Genomic DNA, 22,151 nt, shown 5'->3' with positions numbered 1-22,151 from the left:
TGATACAAATATATAAATAAATCTGAAAGCTTTCAGATTGTATATTACGTCCAAAAGGGAGTTTTTTTAAACGTTTTGTGTATTACCTTTATTTATTAAATATCATGTTCTTCGCTCTTAAGTCATAAAATTCAATTTAACAGAAACATTGCAAAATAATTTAAACGAGTATATCTTTAGAATTTCCGATACACAGTCTCGCTCGCTGCAGATATTTTTTTTTTTTTTTTTTTTTTTTGTTAAGTGTTTCCATTGCTCGCTTTGAAATCGTTGAGTTTGTTAATCCAAAATTCATTAAATATTTACAAAATATGAAATAGATAATAAAACAGATTCCAAATTTAGGCTTCCAGATGCCCATATTCGAGTGGAAGACTACGTTATTCAAAATTGGATGTCTCTAGGTACCGTTGTGTTTTCACAGTGCGAGAAACATATATACATTCATGAGGATTCTTTATTATTTGATTTCTTTAAATGTAATGCAGGGCTCTAATATTTGGTGGCAACAATTTGAAAATTGAAACGGACATTTAAAGTTTTCAGTGCAAATGCCAAAACGAAATTAATAGCCCTTCTGGGATAACGCCTTTTGGACTAAAAATAAATAAATAAATAAATAAATAAAACAGGGAATCAAAACATTGACAGAGAAGTCAAGATGTATTAGTAACTAATGAAAGAATTCTTTCTCTTCTATAGGAAGATTAGTTTTAACTCGTCTAAAATTTAATTTATTAGAATTTAGGCTTGTCTTTAATGATATCTTTCACAATAAAAATAAATCTTTAAACTTTTCATATGTTGCAGTTTTACTTTTGCTGTACCTACCAGTGGCTGTGCTCGGATACAGTGTATACGGCAAGGATTTAAATCCAGACATCATACAGACATTACCAGACTCTAGTCTCAGGAGTGCAGTAGAAATTCTACTGGCATTACATCTCTTTTTTGCTTTCCTGTTGGTTATCAACACACCAGCTCAAGAAATGGAAGAATTTCTTAAAGTTCCTAAGCGTAAGTCAACAAATATTTATAGAAATATCCAAAAGAGGAATGTTTTTTTGTACTCCCCCTCGATGATAATTCAGTTTATTGAAAATACATCTGTAAAAATGTGAAAATTCGATTAAATCTAGCTCAAAATTAGAGTCCTTATTTATTTTATTATAGTTTGGTAAAAATGTTATTTTTTAAACTATATTAAGAATTTTAAACTAGTAGATTATACTTGTGCTTTAGCATCTTTGTTTACTTTTGTTCCCTGAGATATGAGTTTATGAATGCGAAAGTTTCCGACTAATAATCAGGTTAGTAGAGATAGGCCGTTCATTAAACTTTATTGCATTCTCTCTGCTGATATTTGTTGAAATTATTGTTTATTTATCCAACCTTTTTATTTTAACAATCTTCGGATTAGAGCAGCTGTGTAAAATCAAATATCTTATATACATATTAAAGGCGAACACGCTGAAAACTAACATTCTGAGAAATAAATGCATAGTAACTGCTGTTTAAGGAATTTTCTAATTTTACAAATTAAACTTGAAAAAAAAATTTTAAGTAAAAAGAAAAGAAAAACCAAACAGAATCTGAAAGTTTTCAGATTTTATTTTACGGCCAAAGAGACTTTTTTTAACGTTTCGAGTGTTACCTTTATTTATTAAATATCATGTTCTTCGCAGTTAAACCATAAAATTCAATTCAAAAGAAATACCGCGAAATATTTTAAAAAGAGCATATCTTTAGAATTTCCGATACAAAGTCTCGCGCACTGGAGATAAAATGTTTTCTTTTTCCGTACAGTGTTGTTATTGCTGCCTTCGAAATCTTTGAGTTTGTTAATTAAAAATTCTTTAATGTCTGACAAAGTATGAAAATGGCAAAGTTAGCAAGATTTAAAATATTAGCTTGATTTAACCGTGTAGTTTCAACATTTGAATATCCTTTTACTGTCTTAGAACTGTCTTTTGTAATTACAGTTATCTCAAATTTGAATTAAATTATTATTATGTAAAATATATTATTTATAAGAGCAAAGCATGAAAGGTGTGCTGAATTGAAAACTTTTCAAACTTTCTTCTTAATGGATAACAATACTTCAAGAGTTCTCTTCCTTTTACATGCAGAGAATTTTCACAACCGTAGTACAAGTAAAGTTTAGGTAAATAAACAATTATGTTTCTTTAACAGACAATCGATTGATACAGAAGGTGTTTACACGCTTTTACAACGATTTCGATCAAGAACTGGAAAAAAGCAAATACTTCGGAATAAAAACTTCTGGCAACAGATTATTACTTGAACTGAGAAATATCGTCTGTTACTTTTAAATCTATTCATCTTCAAAATGTCGCCGAAGAAAACTGTTCCTCTTCAATAACTCAAAAAAGTAATGAAATACATAGTATTAAAATTTTTAAGTGCAAAATAAGTAATATTATTAATCGGAAAAGAAAGCACTGTTAATCATTACTTCTATATGGAAACAAGAGGCCAAACAAATTCCCGAAAAAGGTAAGTACTGTTCTAATGTTTCTGAAGTTAATTCGCTGGTAACAAGAAACAAAAATTCACCGACGCAAACGTCAATTTTGAAGTCTTCCAATACATCTGTAACAATAAAACTTTAATAATAAACAAAGATTTATAATTTAATAAAGATAAAAAGCATGGTGTGCACCAGTTCTTGCTGAGGCATGTGGCTCAACAAGAACAATTTGTATTACCGTACAATGGAAAAGGCTTAGTAGAAGATAAATGGCAATACATTGTGACCCTTGATGAAGCACCTAAATGACTTAAAAAAATGTCAATTTATTATCAAAAACGACGAGAAGAAATACGCAAAATTGGCTCATTCAATGCAAAGGAAGTTTCGTTAAGGTGGTAGCAGGATTCCTTCACGATGGGATGTTAAACATAAGAAGTGGGGTGTATTGAAATCAACTGAACGTAGTATCAGCAGAATGTTTTACGTCTGATGATTTTACGTCTTACAAAAGCAATTCCATTTCTTTATCCCCATGAATTTTAAAGAGTAGAACTTCATCAAGACAAAGCAACAAGTCGCACTTCGGAAAGTAGCACTGCATTCCTTGGAAAAATGAAGACTGATGCATGTATTTCATACGTACCTTTTCAACGTATCTCTGCAAAGGCGACTGGTGTTTCACTTGTGGACTATTGTGCCTTTGGTCTCATGAAAAGAGCTCTTTCTAACCGCAAACCCACCACGATTCGTGGAGTCTTGAAAGAAGTGGAATAGGAATGAAAATCAATACCTCGTGAAAATCTTTCGAAAAGCCCTCTGTCAGGGAAATCACAATCCAAAGATATAGTCCAGAAAAAAAAAAAAAGCAATCAGTTCTGACATTTAAAAGAAAAAAGGTTTTTAGTTTTTTTACATTTTGAACATTTGTTAAGCGGCCCTGAAATCATTCTAAAAATGCTTTAACACCCTCTGTATCAGACTAGCCCTGTTTCATTAATATCCGTTGTCTATATGTAGGTAGGTCTCCTACAACGCGGTACCTTTACAACGCATTTTCCCTCCAACGCGGTTGGAAAAACGCGGAAAATTCTTCACAACGTAGTACTTTTACAACACAGTTTAGAAAATGTGTGACGGCTTCGCGTAGTTCTTAGTTGGATAAACCTTTAACCGACAACTTTAAATTTTAAAATGTGTAGAAATCGGCTCGTCCCGAAAGGAAATGCGCCGATCGAATCTACATATTTCCTGGAGTGCTTTATTACCGGAAATTGTCAGTCAGGAAAATGTTGTTGAGCCATTTAAGCTTGAATATAATAACACAGAAAGCCTTGCACACGAAATAGGAGCGATAGATTCACTGAAATAGCTTTTTTTTATACTTATTACATGCTCCGCCCTTAGGCACTACACGGAAAGGGAGGAAAGTGTTTCTAAGGGATACTGACTCGTAACCACGTTACACATGGAAAAAACCACGAAAACGCCCAAACCAGCCCGCTTGCCGGGACTCGTACCCCGTACCGAATTACCAATGTTCAGCGGTTTTTACCGCTCGGCCCTGGTGGGCCTTGAAATAACTATTGATGATATTCTAGAATTGAAGATACTTCTGAAGATCTTTTCAATGAAAAAACCAAAAACTTCACTCTAAAAGGTACAGAAATATGTCTGGACATGGCGAAACAGATGAAATCTCACTTTTTAAAGAAAAATTCTCCGAAGACAGCGGAAATATTTAAAAGAAATCTCAAAATTACTTATTTGCCTATCAAGAAATTTATAACGTTTTGCAAAGCAAGAGTAAACAATCTCCGCTGGCAGATATTTTGAAACCTAAAGGAAATGTAGAGGAACTATAATAAGTGACTACGAGGAATATATTTGTGAGTATAACATTATGCTTCTTTTTGATTTTTAACTGAAATCACAACCTTTTTAGCTTTTGTATTATGTTGGATTTTATTGAAATGTTTTTATGTACATTAATTTAAAAAATGATGAAAATGTTACAACATAAAAAGCTTTTCTCTTTTTAGAACCGAATCTCAGTTTTTTACTAAGCTGGTGTCTCCTATAACGCGATTTCCCACAACGCGGTATTTTCAAGGAACGTATCCACCGCGTTGTAGGAAATCTAACTATATTAATATTTATTCCCCTACTATCAATTAAAAAAGATTTATAAGGTCCCAGAAGTGGGCGCAGCTCCACCCACTTAACCAAACAAGTTGGTCTTGTAGTCATAACAAGCGATGCCAAAATTTTCTCCCTCCTTTCAGCATGCCTTAGTGGTTTACCAGTTAGCACACTCAATGCGTATTCGAGAGGTCCAGGTTCGAGTCCCCGGGAGGGCATAGCTCATTCTTCGTGTAATCTTGCTTAAAAAAATCCTAATGACTCTACAAATTAGCCTTTTCAATTTGGAGATAGTAGATTAAGAAAACGTTTTCTTACTTATTAACTATTCAAGTTTCTAAAGTTATATTAACATCATTTATTTACTTGTTATGATTGTAGGATTTGGATGGAAACGGTGTATGCTGAGGACTGCGGTTATGTTGTTAATCATTTTCGTTGCTCAAAGTATTCCTCGGTTTGGGAAAGTTCTCAATCTAATAGGAGGATCAACAGCTACTTTGACGACATCCGTCTTTCCTTGCTATTTCTACTTAATGCTATGTTCCCAAGAAAGCACAGAATGGCCGCAAAAGTAAGTTGATCTCATAATATTGTTGCGTTTTCGTGGATATGGAGTGACTGACGACAACACTTCATGAAGAATCAAAACACAACTTATTGGCTAGTATTTAACTGAAGAGTTCCAAAGACACGTTTACAATCATCGAAAAACTACGATAAACACGTTGAAACAATCAGCGCACAGCCTTCCGGCTATCAGGCTATAACGATGATGACAGCATTACGGCAAAATACTAAACACAGCTCCCGACTCGGTCGATGACTCTCGGAGCTCAGCCCACTCAAAATACTCTTCATGGTAAACTGCTACTCCGCGTACAGGCAGGGTTTATATAGCTTTTGACCTGCCTTCTAGAACAATCTGGGGCAAATCGGTAAGAATTCGTTCTAGAATGTTCTCACTTCATCTATGGCATATCGTCAATTTTGTCGCCAAAGGGGCGATTTTGCCCCAAATCTGACAACCTTGCATTTCTTTGCCATTTTCTGGCAACCCTAAACCAGCTTTGCGGGGAAGCTATCTTACCACTGCTGGGCATTTCGTAATAATATATAACTTAAAGTGGAAACTAAACAAAGCACAGTTTTAATACTGAAATCAAAACCTTCCCTCAAAGAAAAAAAGTATTGCTTTTTTGAAATATTTGATTTACTAATTAACTTTTGTAATAATATAGAAGAATATTTAAATGAAGTTTCAAGAAACTTTCTATTAGTTGCATCTTTTGATCTTCCGCAAATAACATTTATTAGATTTGAATAAACAAATTTCTAAAATAATTCTTTCTAAAATTCTGCTCAAGATAAAATTCCAGCACTACAGTTGTGAGAGTGTAAGAGCGCTTACGGTTTTCCTTAATACCGTATTGATCTATATGACAATGTTTTCTCCCTGTATTGAAAATCATCTTCCGTTTATATGTGCTACCAAACATTACAAAATACGCTGCTGGCCATTAAAATTGCAACACCATGAAGGAAAGGAAATTCAAAAAGGGGTATTTATTGTACGTAAACAGTATGGCATGAAGATTAAATGATTAAATTTGTAGGCAGCTTGGAGATTTACAGGAGGGCGGAATTAGTAGAAACAGCTTCCACCCTTGGCATCTTAAAACAGCTCTTAACTGATTAGCCTTGGAGTCGAACTGGGCTTGGATAGCAGAAACGGGCAACTCATTCCATGCTTCTTCACGCGACCCTTCATCAACCATATTAGTTGGAGAAGGGCGGCGGGCCAGTCTTTCAGCGACCCATGAGCAGATGTTTTCAATGGGTGACAGATCTGGAGACCGTGCAGCTCAGGGTAGCAATCAAATACCTAAGTGTCAAGGAAGGTCAGAACACGACGTGCAACGTGTGGTCTTGCATTATCTTGCTGGGAGATGGCATTTGGCTCTCATCGAAGGTAAGGCACAATCATTGGACGTAAGATGTCAGAAATGTACCGATCTGCGTTAAAATTACCGTCCATCCGAACTAGTGATGTGCGTGTCGTGCACCCAATAACTTCTCAAACCATTACACCAGGTGCAGGTCCCCTATGCCGATATCGAATGCAAGCAGGTGAGCTGCGGTCTCCTCAAACACTCCAGACACGTATACGGCAATCAAAAAACTGCACGAAAAACCGGGTCTTGTTTGAAAAGACGACGTTGTGCCACCCCTATCTCCAGCTTTGTCGTTCAAAGCACCAGAGTCTCTGTCTATATGTTGCATTGTCAAGGGAAGTCGAAGTAATGGTCATCGTGTTCATAGTCCACGTGGCTGCAAACGTCGACGCACCGTACGAGCGGGTACTAGGCGTGCTGCAAACATGCCCATTTCCTGACTAATGATCCGTGATGTGGTCGTACGGTTTTGCAGAGCTGACATCACAATATGTCTGTCTTCTCGAGCGTTAGTCATTGGAGGGCTTTGAGATCCTGCATGCCGTTCAATGTAATCCTCAGCAATCTATTGATTCCATATTCGCATGACAGTGGTTGGATATTGATATCCACATTCTCGCTAGGCAAAGATCCTGCCTCTATCGCATTCCGACGCTTCCTGGTAAGAATTTCTGCTTATTTTTTGAGACACGATATTCTAAGCAAACTCCGACCTTACAAAGCACTTTCCGAATGAGAAATCCACTACACAACTTTTTTTTATGCAAATCTTCAGATGCCTTTTCCTCCTCCTGCGTCGTCTAAATGAGCTGAAATATTAATCATTTGCATATCCCAACGTTTTCTTTCTTTTCATGTGATTTTGACGTTCGTCAGATCATTCCTTTCTTGTGTTGCAATTTTAATGGCCAGCAGTGTACTATATTGGTGTAATTTATTAGTAAGTCTTCGACTTTTATGTTAAAGAAAGCATAACTATGTAGTTTTGACTTCAAGTAAGGCATGCAGATATTTTTTTCCTTGCTTGAAGCCTTTAATAAACGAAAGATAACGTTATCTTTAATAACTTATTATTTTCAACAGAGAACCTTACTCTCTTTTTTTGCTTTTTCTAGATATGAAGGATGTTTGCAAAGCTCTAAGAATTTTATTTTGTAAACGGAATATCCTTTTAACTGAGCACTCGTTTGCGAACAAAAAACTACTTTTTTAAGAGGTCCTGAAAGAAATTTTTAGTATCTTCTCAATCCACTTATTTTTTCAAATGTTGGAACAGAATATTTCTCCCCAGACGTTAAACAATTTTTGAAGTTTTTACATGTTTCCATAAACATAAATTAACTGCTCTTCACATATTTCACAGTTACAAAAGCATTGCTATGGAAATGCACCTGCCTCAGTTAAACAACTGAATCGGACAATATTGCGTCAGATATCTGTATAAACAAGTCAGCTCTTGTCTCTGAACAATAGCATTGACTGTAAGTTCTTGGAATTGAACTAGAGCTAAGTTCCTAGAACTTTGGAAATACTAGAACGTTTCCTAGAACTAATTCCTAGAACTTACCTAGAAGTAATTCCTAGAACTTTGGAAATACATAGTACTCCTTATTCTGTATAATGTTTAAGAATTAGATACATTTCCTAGGAAAATATAAATTATTCTAAAATAAAAATTACTGACTATTAGTGAGTTTCAATTGTTTACAGCTGTTTTTTAACTTAATCATTAGGCTCTTTAAATGTGAGTATGGGAAACGTTTTAAGTTTCTCAAAGCAAAAGATATGGGGGGAAAACCCTCACTTTGGACTCGTAGGAATTTAAAGCTCGGAGAGCATGCATCAAAAAATGCAACTTTTCCTTACTTCTCCCCCCCCCCAACACACTCAATTGCAGGCTAAGGACATGTGGTTGACTAAACAGAAGTCGCAATGAATTGTTATCCTCCTCATTTAAATTTGAGCGCTGCTGCAGAGTCTGCTAATTTCTTGAAGTAAAAGACATAAAAAATCAGTTGCGTCCTCACCGAGATTTGAATCCCCCATCTCCCCCTTGTTAGAATGTATCTTCCACACTGATAGAAGCAGAATCAAAATAGATAAATCCATAAGATATCTGTGAACCATAATATATAAAACACTTAACTTCATTGAGCACTTACAGGAAATTAAGGACATCTCCAGATAACTAAGCATGGAAAGAACGAAGATCATCAAATGGGACATCAACTTCCAGATATAAATGCTAGCCTTACCGTTAGAGAAAAAAATACACTGTATGGTGTAGTGACATGGAAGTCCTCGATGACGGTGAGAAAACTAAAGTAACTCTAATCCATCCAAAGGTCCTTTTGAACTATTCTCGAAATTATAGAACAGCCTCAAATGCTGCAATGTATCAGCATACATGCTATACCCCCCTATTCTTGCTTGCGGAGTAGTAATATGCAAACAGTTCTTCATCTAAGAAAGAACTGCAAAATTCAAAATGTAAAAGTAGCTACCAGCATCTACACCTTACCGCTCATCCATATGAAAGGCATCCAGTCAGCAGAAATAATCTCACACTTGCAAAAGGCAAGACAGCTACCAAAAATTCTTTTCGAAGATTTATATTGGCCACTCCGGTATAAAGAAAGGAAAACGATGTGCCATAAGGATCTATCTCAATGATCATGACACAAAGGACTTCAGATTCAAGCTTGATAAAGAGAATAGCATATTTCAATCGGTAATGTTCGCAAGGAATTCTTAACTAGCCCTCCAGTGCCCAAGGCCAACATTTTTATAATTTGGATTAAAGCCCATGTTGGCCACGAGAGAACGAAGAAGCTGACTTATTAGCCGAGGGAATACGTACCATGAAAAACCCTTCCACAAAATCGACTTCCCTCAGATTCATGCTACCACACCACATAGTTTATCATTGGGCACGGCTCCTTTTCCATCTACTTCTATGCAATTAATCTGCCATCAACAGATTCCTCTGCATGTGGAGAAAAGGTTCTCTCCGGGGATTATCTATTTTCCAGCTTGTTAACAGAGTCTCTAAGATCTGCAGTCAAGAATAAGCTCTTAAGGAATAATTGCGTAGGTTATTGATTTCTTGGCTGCCAGAAATCAAGAGCTAGACACAGCAAATTAGCTGCCAAAGAAGTGCTTCAGCAAAGCGAAACAAAGCAATTAAATGTAAGAGAAAATAATAGGTATCCCCTACACTTCTATATAGCATAACGTAACTTGTTAGGTAGATCTGCTAATGGCTTAACACATCGACAGTACGTACTGGGAAATGCGTTAATTTCTTGCAAATATTTAAACTATGAATACAATCTAGATGTGGTAAATTTTAATTATAATGTGCTTTATTAACAAGAGAACCGAGTGCTGAAATATAGCGAACTCTATGAACAGTTTTCTTCAGCTTTACTTTAGGTTAGTAATTATGAGAAATTATTGTATAAACTAATGTTGTGATAAACTGCACTGTGGCAAAGTGGCTAGCTCGTCGCGCTGCAGCACCGCAAATCCGGGGATCGATCCCCGAGCTGCGCAAGGTTGACTCAGCCTTTCCTCCCTTGAGTGGGTCGATAAAATGAGTACCAAGTTCGCTCAGGGACTAAACACCTGGTAACATATGCTGATGAACTCCGAGGCCCAAAGTTCAAGAAAGCAGAAAAAAGGCACTGCAGGCCATGGCCCACTAGGGGTATTGCACCACTGAGTTTAGTTGATATTGTGATAAATGTGTAAATTTTTTCATGGAACATCTGAATGTTAATTTTTTTCCTTAGTTGGTAACCAACTGTTTTTTTTTTTTTTTAATATATTTTTTATCTTTCACAGGAGGATTCCTCTGTACGAGAAAATATATTTATTTTTTATAATGATCACTGGAATAATCGGAGGTTGCATATCAACTTATTCGGCTATTACGGATATCGCACAAGCAAAATCCTTCAATCCACCTTGCTATGTGAACATAACTGCGGCTGGAAATCAGTTATAGCATTTCTGCACATCTGAAACATGAGCTAAACAAAACTGTGATAGCTCTTCATCAGGTGCTACAGATCAACAAGGCAGCAACAAATTTTGCCACTGTTGTTCTTATGTGCTTGAAATATAGTAAATTAATTTATTCGTTATATGTTCTTATTATTCGTGTATGTTCTCATCAGAAGAAATTGTCTTTTACATTCTTTTAACCATGAACATTTTCTAAATGTGGAATTTTTATTTTGCAGTTATTACTGTTTATTCATATGATGCCCATTATGAGTGCTAAGAATGATATTATTGTTTATCTTCCATCAATGTTATGTTTAAACTTCAAATGATTACTGCTAGAGTCAATAACAGAAAACTTCTGAGATAGTCAAATGGTTTAATATTAATTTTCAAAAAGGAGGGTTATGATATTTATGTACGTACACGCCTCCTTACTTAATTCAAAAACTAATAAACACCACATGTGTTTTTATGAAAATTCTTAGCTCCTGAACTATTTTAAAACTGTTAGTATATTTTATTTATATTAAAGCTATATTTACGAAGCACAAATTTATTTGTTTGGAATAAAAATGCACTTAGATTTCAGATATGTAATTGCCTACTGCTGAAGATACGCTTACTCTACAAAGCAAAGCATTTTATTGGTCAGAAATGCGAAAAAACACGATATAAATATGTGTATTCGAAAACAAATACAACATCTGCTGCTGCAATAACCCATGTAGAGTTTTTAGAAGGCAATAGCAGCACTTTAAATTGTCTGTGTAAGATTTGCATCTGTGCTTTATCCATACAGATACAGAAGAAAAATAGTAATTTGAAATATATAAAAAATACCCGGAATTTTCAAATCCTGAGAAAGGGAATTTTCTCAAGTCTTTCTTTCCTATGAAATTCGAGAAACTTGGACAGAAAGAGAACTAAAATGTTTGCACCAAAAACTGGTCAGCCGGTCAGTTGGGATTTTAGCATCTCGGCTGTTTAACCCGCCGTTGTTCAACTTCATTCTGTCGGATCCGAGAGTCTTCTATCCCTATACCCCTACCATCAACCTCTGCAGAGAACTCTGAGTGCCCTTATGTCGCAAAGACATTATACACTAGCGAACATGTGTGTGTTTTCCAGGATTCGAATACCGTCCAAAGGGTATGGAAGAGGGTTCTCCACCGCCACACAAGGAGGATGGCAACGAGTTAATACTACATTTCAGATATATTAATCTCTCAACCGTCCAGGGCCGTTTCTAGCGATATTGCAGCTTGTAAAATTACGCGGGCGGCCAAAATCAGGGGCGGCCGGACTCTCGCGATGCCATGTCTAAATATTTTAACTTCATTAAATTTATTGTATGTACTTGTGTGATATGTAAGTACTTAGTGCGTATAAAAAAATTTATTAATCATTGAGCACTTTTTTTTTTTCATTTGGTGGGATGCAACTTTAGGAAAATACCCGGGCAGCCGATGACTTGGGAATATAGTCCATACGGTATAGTGGTTAGTGACCGTGACTGCTGTAACGATTGGCCCAGGTTCGAATCCCGTTAAAAGCATGGTTGTAACTGTCCGTCCCATCATAGGAGGCAATAGTAGTCACTTATTAGCTGCTTCCATAATGAAATGACCACCATGTTCAGCCTTTGCAGTGGCGCAATGCGAATGGCTATTAAATAAAGGGCCCGGCCATTCAAAAAAATAATCTCTCATTCAATAGATATAGATACCCTTTGTAGAGAGAAAATACCCTGCCCAGACAAAGTGCAGACACTGCCTGGCAAATCTGTCTTTTTAAGAAACTCGGTAATAATTTAGTCGGAAAATGAGTTGCACGTTTTAATACTTTAAAATTTCAGCTATAAGAAATGTGTGTTATTTTCTGAAGGCGAATTCTTATTTGGTGCTTTTTTGTACGAGATCTCGTGGAATTGATAAAACTTGAAAAAAAAATACATTAAGAAGATCAAAAGGAAGAGAAACATGTCAAAGTGAAATTTAAAATTAGGTAAAAAAAATTTAGGGTAGACTTTGAATAAAATTGCATCGATTAATTAAGTCTATGAACTCCTCACATTCTGTAAAAAGTTATTTACTTCTGAAGAAGGAGGAACTATATCTGATCACTCTCGATAGAAAAGTTTTATTCAAAATCGATAAAGTTTTATTCAAAGTCTATGTCAAACAAAAACTGTTTTCCTTCTTTTCTTGGACTTAATTGTCAATTGTATGTGTTAAGAAGAGTCACGAAAAGGAAATAATAAAGAAGTTTAATTCTTAAAAAATGTGTCTTTTTTGTATGTGTGTGTGTGTGTTTATTCTCTACATAAAATGCTCAAATATTATTTTCTTCCGCATCGTTTTCTTCTCACTTTCCATTCCCTAAGGGAATATTTTCTTTAATGTTGCCGCAGTGTTCTTCCTTTTAATAGGTCGGAAGATGAAAAATATATATATAGATTCTCTTTAATCCGGTAAAAGCCAAATTGTATACTTTAGAATAATATTGCTTCTAAGCTGGCCTTGAGTACTTTTACATGTTATATGGTTTTAATGTGAAGTTCGAAGAAGTTCGCTTGTATTTATTTAAACATAGACAAACAACATTTAACGCAAATATTTTAATTCAAATAGTATGGGAAAACGAACTCTATTGTAAACATAGTAACGAAGTTTTGAATGAATAATTTTACTTATGCACATTTTAGCACAATGGATGAGCGTATTATACGCGTACGTTTTTCAGCATATATTTTCATGGTTTTCAAGGATTTAATTAACTAAAACTGAAAATAAAGTTGATAATTACGTCAAAAATATCTTCTATTCAGTACATTAAAAATGTATGGAATAATTGCAATAAAGCTATTAAAATGACTTTTTTAAGTAAAATTTAGAAAACACTCATTACGAAGGTTGCTGATGAAATTGGTAAAAATGTTAAAGCTATTGATAAAGTATGTGAACAAGGGGAAAATAACTATAAAGAATCCCGAATATGAGAAAGAGTTCCACAAGAATTTTCTAGGAACTATTTTGCAATAAAGGTTACAAGATAAAAAAAAACAGTAAGACGAAGAGAGACTAGAAAGAGATAAAATAAGAGAAGAGGAATTAGAAAAAATGGCTGATAGAAACTCAGTGTAGATATACTAATGAAGTAGATCAAGAAAAGAACTTTAAATGGTGTCATTCTTATGACAAAAAAAAATTAATTCATAAATTAGATCCTATGGAAATAGACATTTGTATTTAATTATATTCCAAAGACAAGCTATAAAAGCAAATAAAGAAAAATCAGAATGGGTATATTAGTACTTGGTACTTTGTTAAAATGACTAGCATAAGCCTTTGGCGACAATTGCAATCTATAAGCTACAGACTGGGTAACTAGTTTTGTCCATTTATAACAACAAATAAAATTATGAAGATATCAAACACGGAATTACTATCTTCTTAGACAAGGTGTATTCGAAAAATAAGGTGAATATCCCTTTGGGTCAGCAATGGGAACTGTCCTACTAATGGCGACATACATGAGACATTCTTCCGTATGTCAGCTTATGCGAACGCGTCTTGAAATTTCTTGGACGATGTTGGTTCATGCTTCACTTCAACACTTCAAAAGTTCATGTTTCAACTTTTGTAAAATATTGCCTTACCTTTTCATGGAATTTTTCATTAGCGTATAATGAAGCAGAGAAACAATACGAAATTCTGCTTCAGATTTGGTTAAACTATAACAAAAATTCGGTAAAAATTATAAAAATTGTGTGTAGATGCAGCTGTAACTCGGCAGACAGTCCATAAGTAGTTTAAACATTTTTGGAAATGCTACAAAAACCATCGAAGAACATCGTTGTGGAAGATCAATGCGGACCAAAACGGCGACAAATGCTGAGAGATTTCGTGAAAAGGATCGGGGTTTGCTCATCCGAATGAGGCAGGAAAACCGGATATTGTTACTGAAGTCTTAGAACCAACTAATCTGCAATCTTCAATGGAAAGACGCAGATTTTCCAACATTTCCCATATCCAAGCTGATGTGACATAGAAACCAAAACCAGTGAATTATTCGTGAATTACTCAAGGGAGATCCGATCCACCTTGTCCCAGCGGGACCGTATGATTAAAAATAGGTCAACCCTCCTCCAAACCAAAACGATGGCAACCAGAGACCCGCGATTCCTCCTCTCATTAGCTGAGCAAAACGAAAAATTAATTTAAAAGCCAACTAAACCACACATTAAAACCGGATCCCCAAAGCCCGAGCCCCGAGTACACAAAAATTAATATAAAGAAACCAAAAAGAACGTTAAAATATACAATCATCATTCCAACTTTCACTTACTCTAAAAATCATGCTGATAAAACATCACAAAAAACATGAAATAACTAACCAAAAATAAAGAAGGGTTAGTAGAAAAACTAAAGATAAGAAAATGACACAAAACACAAACAAACACTTACGCAATCAAACAATCACAGACAAAAACACAGAGAGGCAGTTTCTGTCACATAATAAAACTCGCTTCAAACCATAAAACAACATAAATAACTAAGCACCTCAAAGGTTCATTGTGGAATTCCCAAAAGAAAAAGAACCTGCAGAAGGTCACACCAAGGCCGCGCGTAGTAATGTGTTCGATAGTTTAAAATGCAATAGAAAATAATTATAATCTGACAGCAATATTAATTTTAACTTTTCTACTTAAAGACCCGGTTAGAGCAGAACAAAATAACTACACTAAAGTAAAATAAAATCCTCAGCTCGCAAATGATTGTTAAATTGATAAAATTATCTTAAAAACATATAAAATCATTTAAAAGCCTAAAATTCAATTAAAATATCTAGACTATGATCTATGATATTATTACAGTGTGCTTAAACTGTAAATATGTGCTGTGAACATATGTTTAAATTAATAAAAAGAACAGACAATACATCATACAATACATACACATGAATAATACATAAAGGAAAAAATTAATTAGACAAAATAATTGAAATATTTAAAAACATAATTTAAACTAATACACCGAATGTCATTCTATTATTATTTATATAAGACATTGCATATCTAGAGAATCTTTTTAAAGTTTCAATACTTAATGGTTTATCACCAAAGCATTCGATTCTCAAATCCTTTAACAAAGGACAGTGATTGAGGAAATGCTCTGCATTCCCAACTACATGACAAACACCACATAAATCTGTATTTTGCAAACTAAACCTAGAGAGGTACGCGGGGAAACAGCCATGTCCAGTCAAGAACTGATTCAGATCTATGTCGCTAATCGGCTTCATTTCGTTTTTAATTTTAATATGCTGCAATAAACCCGCGCACCTCTCAGGCTCCTTCCATTGTAATGTCCAGATATTCAAATAAAAACTTTTCATATTTCTAATGGCATAGCTTCTCGACCCGGACGTCTCAAAGATTTCAACTCCTTCATCAAAAATGGCTTGTTTTGCCAGCACGTCGGCTCTTTCATTTCCGGTAAAATCAACATGGGCCTTTACCCAATGTAAATAAACATCCATGCGTTGTTTCAACAATTTTAACAAGTACTTAATTTCAAAAATTAGAACATTGGCTGTACGGGCCCAGGACAGAGACTGCAGCATAGACATACAATCAGATTAAATATGCACAGTATTTACACAGGTCAAATTACTCTTAATCCATTGTAAAGTCTTAAGGAGCGCACAACATATTCCGCTTGAAAAACAGAATTGTAACTATTCAACCTGTACATTTTATTTACAATTTAGACACCAAAAATGTAAATTACAAAAGCTGCACCAAATTGAACGTCCTGTCTCGACCCGTTAGTGTATACGTCTACACTGGTGTGCAAAAATTAAGTCGAAAAATTAGCATATCAGCTGAACGAAGAGGCAGAGCGGACAGAAAGGCCAATCAGGAGATTAAGTAAGGTGATGTTAGCACATGCGCAGATATGCAGGTAGACGTAATGGGGGAGTGTCTGAGTAGTATAAAGCATGTTGTCGGTGTAAGATCAGTATTTCTGGCAAAGAGATTGCACGCCGTATAGCAGTTAAAATCACACCGAGTTCCTGCCTCAGCGAGAAATGGCGAATAATCAATCTGTTAGACGACATCTGGATGCTTTTACCCGAGGTCGAATCATTGGGAAGTTGGAGGAAGGCCGCAGTGTGACAAGTGTGGCTGCAGAGTTCGGAATTGCTCACAGCATCTTTTCAAGACTTTGGAGACAATTTCAAACTACAGGAACAGCTATCCGGGGGTTTAGTAGTGCTCGTCCACGATGAACCACACCCGCAGATGACCGGTATATTGCCTTACAGGACAGAAGAAACAGGCGGCAGACAGCGGGAGAAATCGCTAGACACACGACACAGGCGACTGGACGACCGATATCGCGTTTTACCGTGGCCAGAAGACTGCACGGTGGTGGTCTGTTTGCACGACGCCCTGTACGGTGTGTATCTCTAACGCCTGCCCATCGGAGAAGGCGTTCTCTGTGGTGCCGGGAACACCGGAATTGGACAGATAATGAATGGGGACGAGTACTCTTTACAGATGAGAGCAGATTCAGTCTGAGTAGCGATTCTCATCGCATACTCATCTGGAGAGAGCGGGGAAGCCGCAATCCTCCATCGAACATCATTGAAAGGGACAGGTATGGAGGTGGCGGTGTTCTCGTTTGGGGAGGCATCATGCTTGGTAGTCGTACAGACCTTCACATCTTCGACGCAGGTTCAGTCAACGGGACCCGTTATTGTAACGAGATTCTTCTTCCATATGTGCGTCTTTTTAGAGGCGCTATGGGTCCGCAGTTCCTTTTCATGGACGACAATGCACCATGTCGTCGCACAGTAGCTGCACCATGTCATCGCACAGCTCTGCTCTTACAGAGTGAGGATATTGAACGTATGGATTGGCCGGCACGATCTCCGGATCTCAATCCCATCGAGCATGTATGGGATTTTCTAGGCAGCCGCTTGGCAGCTCGTACCTTACCACCAGTAACGATTCCGGAGCTTCGGTTGGCGCTGCAAGACGAATGGGCAGCAATGCCTCAAAAACTCATTGACACCCTCATTCTCAGCATGGGCAGACGCTGTGAAACCCGCCTAGCAGTCAGGGGAGATCATATCCCCTATTAAAGACCGGATGTTTCTTGCTGGACACCCATCACAGGGATGTTTCGGCCTTCAGTCGCATTGCGCTCCATGCTGCTTTTTCAATAAAGCTTCTTTTTATCCCTCTGATTTCTCTTTTAGTAAGTGTTACTTACATTACTCATATCCTTACGTATTGGGGATCTTACGGTATTAAATGTATTGATTTGGAAAGCTTTTGTACAAAGTTATATTGAAAAAAACCGTCTCGACCTTAATTTTTGCACACCAGTGTATTTCTCCTATTACAGGAAGAACACAATCAAAGCAAAAGGTACAATACTCTGAGGGATGTAGAAAATCTGTAAAAAATCTCACAAACTTATGTTTTGTAATTAAAATGTCATTATAAAGTTTAAAATCCATTCTCTGAGTTCTAAATAAAAATTTCTCGTAATGAAATTTATACATAATATAAAGAGGCGACGTGCCGGCAAGAACACAGAGCACCTCAGTCGACACTGTGCGAAAGCATCTTGTGATTGCTAGGCACCCACTCCTTTGTATTGAGTTTGCTCCTTAGTCTAATCAGTTCCCCCGCTCTGGAACCCCATGCACCAATTCCATAAAGTATCTTTGGAATTATAACACAGTTTAATATATCCTTTAACACTTGAGCCTTGTAATAGAGGGTATCACCGGAGAACGATCACTTATAATACATTAATATATCGTCAGGACGTTGGTGAACTGTTCGAAAGTGTTCTGCAAAAGTAAGCTTACAGTCTATAATAATGCCTAGGTATTTGATGGCGTCTGTAAACTTGACTCTCTGACCATGGTATCTATATCGCGGTGGCCGCACCTTACTTCCGCCACGCGGGAACAAAATCGCAGAGGTCTTGGCTATATTAAAATCCATTCCCTCACCGATCCTTCAATCTTCCAGCGGTTTCATAACTGTTTCAAACAAACGCTCAAGTTTTACCAAAGAATCTCGCTTCATTAAGATTGCCAAGTCATCTGCGTAACTAATAAACTTTATATCATCGGGGAATTCTAAAATTAGAACTTTGTTCAATATAATGTTCCAGAGTAGGGGAGTACTGCAGGAGCCCTGGGGACATCCCATATGAATATCTAATTCAATCTGCGCATCTTCACTTTTGAAGGCGTTGTAAATGATTTTTCGATTACTGAAATAACTCATATAACTTTGCACCAAATTTTTAGGGGACTTTAGCCAGATCAAAGTTTGTAAGATTGAAGTCCAGTGTATAGAGTCAAAGGTCGACGAAACGTCCAAAGACAGCAAAAACTGTCTGTCTGTTAAGTTAAACTAAATCATCAGTTTGTTGGGGATTACTTAAGGTACCAGCTCTTTTAACTTTTTTGGAAGCAATCCTATGAAAGCCATCCTAATAATGTATATTGTTAACGAAAAACTTCTTTTTAGTCTCAAACTTAGTCTTTCTTATCGGCAGCCATTTCATTATAAAAGCACCTAACAGGTCGCCATCGTTGCCTTCTATGAAGGCACGGACAGTTACAACCAAACCCGTGCCCATCGTTATGGCAGTCAGGGTCAATAACCACTATACCAACTGGGCGGTAGTAACTTATAGACGGCTAATTCTTTCTTGTAAATAATTTTTCTTTCAGTTCTAATACTATCCATCAAACCTGTATGGAACCAGTATGGAAATTCCTCCAAGTGTTTCTCCAACCAATTATACGGATATTGTCAGAAGTGGATTGTATCAGAGAGGGGTGCCTTTTGAAGGTCAAACAAGCATTCCTTTTCAAATGTTTCATATTATCATTGACTTTTCGATCGCATCTTACATGCATGTGGCTGAAATGAGTAGAATTATCATACCGGTATTAAGGGTATAATTTTAATTTGTAAGAAATGTATTGCTTCCAAAATATTGATAGGAAGAAATGTGTGGATATAGTATCCCTTTGATTTAGTATGAAAATGTTCACCTTCAGCTGAAGGTGAATTAAAACTGTAACTAAGTGAGTCGTTATTAGTAACTTTTCGATCGCAAGTAATATCTTCTTCAAAATCTTGCTGCTGAAATGACGCCTGAAGGAACGAAAAATATCATTTCTTATACAAAATTGCTTAAGTGTCTTTCTCACTAGTTGACAAAATGAAAATTGGAAGAAGGAGATTACATCAAGAATGTGTGCAAAACAACTACGTATTTAAAAGGAACAAAATTCCAAAAGCTAAAAATGATTCACAGAACAGATTTTTACCTCGTCTAAAATAATGAACTTGTAAAACAGAAAACGGGTAAATCAAGAATCCAGCAGAATTTATTAGTTTTCCCCCATGAATATTGAGAACATTTTAAATACTTTGCCATGAAAGAACAAATGCATATTTAGGACAGACTAAAACGAAACACAGTTTCATCAGAAATTTCTTTTACTCAAACTGCTTTTAAAAAATAAAAATATTTGTGAAAACTTGCCATTGCCTCCAGAAAGCAGTAAAATCAAACTATAAAAAGAAAGATCTATGAGTTGGATCTGTTGCATTATCACCTCATTGATAACTTGACATTTTTTAATGGCCGCGCTTTATTTAATAAACATTAGCCTTGCGCTACTACAAGGACTTTAAGCGGCAGCCATTTCATTATAAAAGCACCTAACAGGTCGCCATCGTTGCCTTCTATGAAGGCACGGACAGTTACAACCAAACCCGTGCCCATCGTTATGGCAGTCAGGGTCAATAACCACTATACCAGCTGGGCGGTAGTAACTTGACGCAGTAGCCAAGATTTTCGAGTATCTATGGATAGAATTCATATTTCAAGATCAAATTTAAGAAAAGCGAAAAACATTCTCTACCTTCAGTTAGTCATCACATACCCGTTTCTCATTAATAATTTCCCTTGGCCCTAGAAACATGTCATCATATCATTGTAAAAGCTATGTTAGTTCTAGAGCAACGTCCTCAACCACAAAAGAAAAAAATTCTGACCGAATACAGAAAGCTTTCTTCCAAATATGATCCTTTACGTTAGTTTTCCTCAACCACCTTCTGATTCTTGCTCCATTCTTAGAGAGACATTTATTTTCAAGATGGGAAGAAATTTTATAAGGTTCACTAGTTCATGGAATGTCACATTCTAGGCACCATCGAAGTCAAACCATGCCATCTACTAACAAGCAGTATGATTGGTCATATGAAGCTCGCAGTTGGATTATAACTGGCCTACCAGTAGTCAAACTAGGCTGTGATTCATGTTAAAATCATGCCGTAAAAATTTCATATGATAATATGTATAATGAAGGGTATAGAAACAGCCAGCCCCGATAAATGCTAGTAATAACAATGCTAGTAATAATAATTTAGATCTAGGATTATATGAAAGCCTCACTTCAATTCTGGAACCAAATCAGCCTGCGCCTCAAATAAGGCAATCCTGTATAAGAACTTGAAGAAAAAAACGTCAATATCTGTCGCAGTTCTGCGAGAATACTTCCCAGAACTTCGGCACTGTGTGAATTTGTTAGATGTTAGGTCAAAGGTAATGTAAGCAAAGTTAGTAAAGGATAGCTTCCAATTTTCAGCACAGAAGAAATTAAACAAGCTTCAAGAGAATTAATAAAGAATGCACATTAGAGGCTTATATTTGGAAGTAGCTTATATAATTTTTTACATCTAGCGGAAGAAGTTAAAAACAGTGGACTGGTACTCAACACAGATCTCGTACTCAACATATCTTTAAAATTTTCAACTGGACTTTCTTAATTTAATTAGAAGAAATTCATTACAAATCAAAAGCACTAGTTTAAAATAATATAAAATATTTGATCTGTGAGGGTTTATTTATTTATTTTATTGATTATTATTTTTACTATTATTTGACTAGCAGTTAATTTTAGTGAAAATTACTTTCTTTTCACTCTGCTTTTCACCCACTCTTTCCAGGCCAGAATATAAATTAGATAGCGCGCGTTCAGCTTAAGGGAGAAAAAGCGCTATTTAAACGTAGGTTTCGAAACACCATCTCGAGTTCCATTCTACTTGAAGCGCCCACAAAGGCATTTACATCTCGATTGTCGGATAAAAGCATGCGAACCGCATATTATTCTCAGCTAACATTCTCAGCTTCTTATATTGCTGGCAAATTTCAGAAGCATTCCATTTAAAATTAAGGCCCAAAATATTACGATTTATTTATAAAAATCAACAGAAAGAAAGCATACGAAAATGGCGACGTTGCTTGACTGAAGGATTGTTATGAGCATGGTTATTTATAGAATGGTTATATTCATGTCTGTTTGCCACATCCTGAATATTTTGCGGCTTCCACTAAGGTGATTACGATAACACGTAAATACTGCGATCCATTGCAAAACCTTACCACCGACACGTTAAACCGCTCCAGTTCAAACGTTTTGTGAAAATTATAATCTTA

General features: G+C 36.0%; 1 protein-coding gene across 2 annotated transcripts in view; it reads left to right on the top strand.

Moving 5' to 3' along the window:
• Positions 1–12,880, top strand: part of LOC118187418 (uncharacterized) — a 43,646-nt gene extending 30,766 nt beyond the window's left edge. For both annotated transcript variants that reach the window (XM_035357637.2, XM_035357636.2), the window contains 3 exons: positions 811–1,017; positions 5,015–5,207; positions 10,435–12,880. In XM_035357637.2, coding sequence (XP_035213528.2) covers positions 811–1,017; positions 5,015–5,207; positions 10,435–10,597 — 563 coding nt within the window. In that variant the 3' untranslated portion in view covers positions 10,598–12,880. The remainder of the gene's footprint in view (positions 1–810; positions 1,018–5,014; positions 5,208–10,434) is intronic.
• Positions 12,881–22,151: the final 9,271 nt, after the last annotated feature.

Source organism: Stegodyphus dumicola, chromosome 3 (assembly GCF_044657685.1).
Source record: "Stegodyphus dumicola isolate Sdum_Otavi_A_Nest chromosome 3, ASM4465768v1".
Lineage (NCBI taxonomy): Eukaryota > Metazoa > Arthropoda > Arachnida > Araneae > Eresidae > Stegodyphus > Stegodyphus dumicola.
This window is presented reverse-complemented; position numbering and strand designations above follow the sequence as displayed.